Raw genomic sequence first — 6,230 nt, 5'->3', positions numbered from 1 at the left:
TGAAATATGAAGTTTACTAGGAGAGGGAAAACTTTAATTTTTATTCATCCAAGACATAAAACTGATAGGGATGAAGCAAGAAATATTGAATATATCAATGACTACAGATAGTATAAAAATAGATTCATAAAAAGAGATAGTTATTGATGACCTTCATTCCAACGCGAATGGCCAAGAACCAGAGAAAAAGATACACAGGAAATTCTGGAAGGACTTATGAGGAATTAATTACTGTGACCATCTGTTTGTTGTGAGATGAAGGAATGAAGACATGGATGACTTACTTCTATTTTTTCAAGTTATAGTCTTCTATACAAAAGCTTTGGCCAATAGATTTGTATTTCAAATGATTACATAATTTTAATCATCATAGCACCTTTTTCACTCTCAAAAGCATCTCATTTGCACGATAAATTAAATGGTTACCTTTGCAATATGGAATAAGGAGACAAAAATATTAAAAGTTAAGAGAAACTGAGTCTAATAGTAATTCCAGGTGAAGAGAATGGAGGAAAAGTCTGAGAAGCCATAGCTAAAGATACAACTGATGAAAGTTTCCCAGTTTTAAAAAAAATATATAAGATATCATATCTAGAGTCCCTTCTGAATTCCAAGCAAGACAGGTAAAAAATAACAATAATAAAAGTTCAAACTAGACACATGGTAGAAAAACTGCAGAAAAATTAAAGAAAAATAGACGATCTTAAACTTAGCCAAAGTTACTGCTGAAAAGAATCTTTTCAAACCTTTTTACAGAGCCTCCACTCACATCAAAACAACTTTGAAAAACATGAACAAAGTTGGAAGATTCACACTATCTGACTTTAAGATTTATTATAAAGTCACAGTTGTAAACAGTGTGTTATTCTCAAAAGAATAGACACATAGATAGATGGAAGAGAAGAGACAGTTAAGAAATAGACCCACGATATAGTCAACTGATTTTTGACAAGTGTACTAAGACAATTCAATGGAGGAAGAATACTTTTGACAACAAATGATTCTAGAATAATTAAATAGCCATATACCGAAACAAACAAAAAACCTCAGCACATTTCTCACACCATATACAAAAATTAACTCGAAATAGATCATCAACCCAAACATAAAAGGTAAAAAATTTTTTGATCTGGCACCAAAAGCACAATCTATAAAGGAAAAGTTGACAAATTGAACTTAACTAAACTTCAAAATTTTATTCTGTGAAAAACAGTAGAACTACTCTGAAAAATAGTTTGGCAGTTTCTTATAAAGTTAAATACTTAAATCTTGGTGTCTGAGTACCATCCTCCAATAAAAGAATTAAGACTCCTTGGATAAGAGGTTAAGTCTAGGGTTGGGGGAGGAAAAATATATTATGACCTTACAAACATCCTATGATGCCCTAAGGTAAAGAACCACTTAAGAAAAAATTATTGGAATGTGACCCAAAAAATAACATATAAAACAAAAATCTGAGCATGCATACTAACACAAATAAATGTTTGATTAAATAATTAAATGGTAGAGAAGAAAGAATTCTTTCTTAAAGAATAATTCTAATTAATAAAGGTAAAAGGAATGAGACAAATAAAACATTAGAACACCAGAGTAATGTAATCATTGCTGCAGGCACCATCAACTGATGAATACTCAAATTAGTGCATAAGAGTTTTAGGAAAAACAAGGAATTTGCATAGCTTCAAAGCATCTCCTCTAGAATATTACCAGGGCGTTTTTTTGTCTTTTTTTCAGAATATTACGGGAGTACAAACACTTTGGTTACATATATTGCCTTTGCACCGCCCAAGTCAGAAATATGTCGACAAATTCTTTGAGATTTCTGCCATTAGGAGGTGAAGTTTAATTCATCTCCCCTTGAGTGTGAGCCAGATTTAGTGACTCACTTCCAATGGATAAAGTATAAAAGGGAAAAAAAGGTACCTTTATGGTGAAGAAAACTGGCAGCTGCCATCTGAACTAAGTGATCAAATTAGCATCACTAGTAGTACGACACTGATACCAAGAGTCCCTGAAATGCGAGGGCACATCCCTCTGTGGCATTCTCTCCTCAAATCCATAACCTTAGTCTAATCACAAGAAAATATAAGACAAACCCAAACCTAGGAATAGTCTGCAGAATATCTGACCAAGACTCTTCAAAACTGTCGAGGTCACCCTATCTCTACAAAAAATAAAAATAAGTAAAATTTTTTTAAAAATTAGCCTGGCATGCTGGGGAGCACCTGTAGTCTTAGCTACTGGGGAGGCTGAGGTGGGAGGATCGCTTGAGCCCAGCCTGGGCCACAGAGTGAGACCCCGACTCTAAAAAACAAACAAACAAAACAGTCAAGGTCATGAAAGAAAAGACCAAGAATCTGTTACAATTTGTAGAAGAAACAGAATGATTAAATGTAATGCAGTATCCTGTATTGGATCTTGGAATAGAAAAAAGACATTAGTGGAAAAACTGAAAAAATCCAAATGAAACCAAAAGTTTAGCTAATAGTATTGTAACAATGCTAATTTCGTAGGTTTGATCATTGTACCACGGTTATATGTTAAGCATTAAGGGAAGCTGGGGGATGGGTATATAGGAATTCTTTGTACTTTCTTTACAACTCATCTCTATGTCACAATAATAAGTTTAAAATATAACCAAATAAACTGGACTTTTGAAAGCCATTCCCTATATCCTCAGTGGGTCAGTGTCTTCTTCATGAGCTTGCCTTGGTTGGAAATACACTTGAATACATCCAAGATGAATTTAGGAAATTGGGAGTGTCATATAGGTATTGGTCCACAAGTTCCACTTTGAGATTGTCTCTTCACCTAGAAAAGTTATTTCATTACACCTCAGATTGCCCCTGGAAATTTCCATCAACAATATTCCTCTCTCCATTGCAGGAAGCAACTCTTGTCATAGGCTGTGGCAAGCAGAGCCTCGTCTGAAATGCCTTCGGTGATGCCTGTGGTCCCTGTTCCTGCCCCCTGCCCTCCGCAGCACCCTGCACCGTGAAGCTCAGGAGTGTCTGAGGTCTTTCTCGTCCTGTTGCTCTGTCTCTGCACCCCCTCCTCTGTCTTCTCTGTCTCTCCCAGTGTTTCTTTCATAGATGTTTTCCACAAAGTCTCCTATGTCCTCACTCACCAGCACTGTCCATGATCCCACACTCGATTTAGGCATAGAACCTGCCTAAGTTCAAATTTGGGGGGAGATGGAGCTGCCTTCTCTCCTAATGCCTCTCATTACAAAGAGCTTCTCTGAGCTGAGGGTCATTGGAAAGGTTATTCATTCACCCAGCAAGTATCCGTGTGCTGCCTTCCGGGTGGCAGGCCCTGGGCTGCTGGGAGTGGGATATAATGACAAGTGTGTCCCATTTCCCCTCACGCTCTTGGAAGCCTGGATCATCAGAAGTCAGAGAAAGCCAGTGGCAAGAAAAAGCCCCTTTAAAACCAAACCAGAGGACCTAAACACATACTCCAGGCCTACATGTACACGCGGGTGGGAACAACCAGCGAGTAGCAGTTGTTTATTACATGGTGTTCTAGGGAAATATTTGGAGTTTAGGAATAGAGATTTTAAAATGAGGTGGTAAAATTCATAATAACTTGTCTAAAATAAATAGTGAGGCCAGAAAGACTTTATAAGTTTTTGCCTTGTTTAAAAGAAGCTTTGAGTAAAGTAAAAAGCAAATGTTATAAAGATATTCAGAGACATCTTACTCACCAACCTTCTCATTGCTAGAATTACTTCATTAACATTGTTTTTAGAGTTATATACATTCACGAAAGTTAATTTACTCTGAAATGAAAAGTTTAATTTGCATCGTGTGCCCTATGCTTACATTTTCAAATCAGAAACAAGAGAAACATGATTCTTCTATTACCTATTTTGGTTTTAATATCCCAAATTTGGGTGGATTGAGACATTGTTTTTACCCTAAGGTTGGTCAGCCTAAGGAACTGGAAAGCTTTTCCTTCAACTCTTATTTTCCTAGTGTTTTGCTTAAAATAAAAAGTAAATGTGTGTGTATGCATAATCATTTATGCATAAAGAAATGTATTACTTCTCGAGTAATTTATTTTACAAAGAGGTTCCTATCTCTTGAAAATCAGCGTCTCCTTGCTTTATTATTCTTTCCTTAAATGGTGAGGACATCATAAGAGGATACCAGGAAAAAAATGTCACATTCGAGTCAACCCTGCATTTTGTCTTCAGCACACAAAAGAATCCACAGGTCTAAGCAGCATAGCACAGCAGGTAAGAACATGGGCTCTGGGACCAGGTGACTTGGACTTGAATCCCAGCTTTATTACTCTCTAGTTGTATGACTTTGGCCAAGTAATTTAACCTCCGTATGCCTCAGTTTCCTCATCTGCAAAATGGAGATAATAAAAGTACATGCCTCATAGGGTTGTTGTGAGGTTTAAATGTGGTAATACACATACATAAATTGTTTGAACATTGCTTAGCACAAAATAGGAAATACATATATGTGTGTGTATACATAACAGTATTATGTAGCAGTTATTATTATCATTATTTTCAATCATTTCCTGAGGTCACAAATTAAGTGAAACTAAGTTAAATAGTGACTCAGTGGGCCAATATTCAAATTAATGGAAGCTACCAAAGAATACTGCTCTCAATAGCAGGTTAGTGCTTTATAAAGGAGTCTACTCAAGTGCTTCTCCAGGCCCCCTAGAGACATATTGAACTGACACCAACATGTTCGAAAATAGGGAGAGGAATAGCAACCAAATCCTTCCATCATTTGCATCTCTACATTTAGGGCTAAGAATTCTGAGATAAACAAATGAAGCAAATTTGGAAATCATGCATCAACAGCTTTCTCCTATGACATGAATAGTGGGAGCTATCAAGAATCTAGGGAGGCATTGTCCCCCGGACACCAAAGAGGGGCAACAGCTCAGGATGACTGAAGCCTACAGTCCTTCAGAAGAGGAATTGTCATCATTTCTCATCATCTTACTTTTAACAGTTATAGGCACTGAGTGCATCATTGGTATTCTTGCAAATGGGTTCATCGCGGGTATAAACGCAGCTGAATGGGTCCAGAATAAGGTAGTTTCCACGAGTGGCAGGATCCTGTTTTTCCTAAGTGTATCCAGAATAGCTCTTCAAATCTTCATGATGCTAGAAATTACCTTCAGCTCAACCTCTCTAAGTTTTTACTATGAAGATGCTGTGTATGATGCATTCAAAATAAGCTTCCTGTTCTTAAATTTTTGTAGCCTGTGGTTCGCTGCCTGGCTCAGTTTCTTCTACTATGTGAAGATTGTCAATTTCTCCCACCCCCCTCTTCCTCCAGCTGAAGTGGAGAATTTCTGCACTGATGCCCTGGCTTCTGTGGCTATCAGTGTTCATTTCCCTCAGCCATGGCCTGCTCTTCTACAAAGACATCTACACCGTGTATTGCAATAATTCTTTTCCTATCCCCTCCTCCAACTCCAGGAAGAAAAAATACTTCTCTGAGACCTATGTGGTCAACCTGGCTTATTTCTATAACCTGGGGATCTTGGTTCCTCTGATCATGTTCATCCTGGCAGCCACCCTGCTGATCCTCTCTCTCAAGAGACACACCCTACACATGGGAAGCAATGTCACCGGCTCCAGGGACTCCAGCATGGAGGCTCACGTGGGCACCATCAGAGCCACTAGCTATTTCCTCATTCTCTACATTGTTAATGCAGTGGCTCTATTTCTCTATATATCCAACATCTTTGATGTCTACAGTTTCTGGACTATTTTGTGCAAAAATCATCATAGCTGCCTACCCTGCTGGTCACTCAGTTCTACTGATTCAGGACAGTCCTGGGCTGAGAAGAGCCTGGAAATGGCTTCGGCCTCAAGTTCATCGTTACCTGAAAGAGTAGTCTCTGCCACCAGCACCCAAAGTGGCCACAGGACCTGGCCCAACCAGCTCTGCTGTTCCTTCCCCTCCTCTTCTCTTCCCCAAACCTGACCTGTGACTTTTTGTGTAGGAGATTGATCTTCATTTCTCATTTACTTCATGGGCACAATCTTAGTGATGTTTGTTATATTCTTTACCAGAGGCCTCTATTTCTACCTCCCATTTCTCTATCTAAAGCAGCAATTCTAGGCACTGACTACACATTGGAATCTCTAAGGTTGATTTTTGAAAACACCAATGTCCAGGCCCAACTTCAGATCAATTAAGTCAGAATTTCTGGTGTTGGAACTTAGATAATTTGTCAAGTTCTCCAGG

General features: G+C 38.2%; 1 protein-coding gene across 1 annotated transcript in view; it reads left to right on the top strand.

Annotated features, from left to right (window-relative positions):
* The window catches only part of LOC105815421 (taste receptor type 2 member 39), a 14,517-nt gene extending 8,648 nt beyond the window's left edge, over positions 1-5,869 (top strand). Inside the window, 4 exon segments of the mRNA XM_012650568.1 lie at positions 4,851-5,296; positions 5,298-5,756; positions 5,758-5,835; positions 5,837-5,869. Of these exon segments, the coding sequence (XP_012506022.1) occupies positions 4,851-5,296; positions 5,298-5,756; positions 5,758-5,835; positions 5,837-5,869 (1,016 nt within the window).
* Positions 5,870-6,230: the final 361 nt, after the last annotated feature.

This window comes from Propithecus coquereli, unplaced genomic scaffold (assembly GCF_000956105.1).
Source record: "Propithecus coquereli isolate 6110/MARCELLA unplaced genomic scaffold, Pcoq_1.0 Scaffold334, whole genome shotgun sequence".
Lineage (NCBI taxonomy): Eukaryota > Metazoa > Chordata > Mammalia > Primates > Indriidae > Propithecus > Propithecus coquereli.
This window is presented reverse-complemented; position numbering and strand designations above follow the sequence as displayed.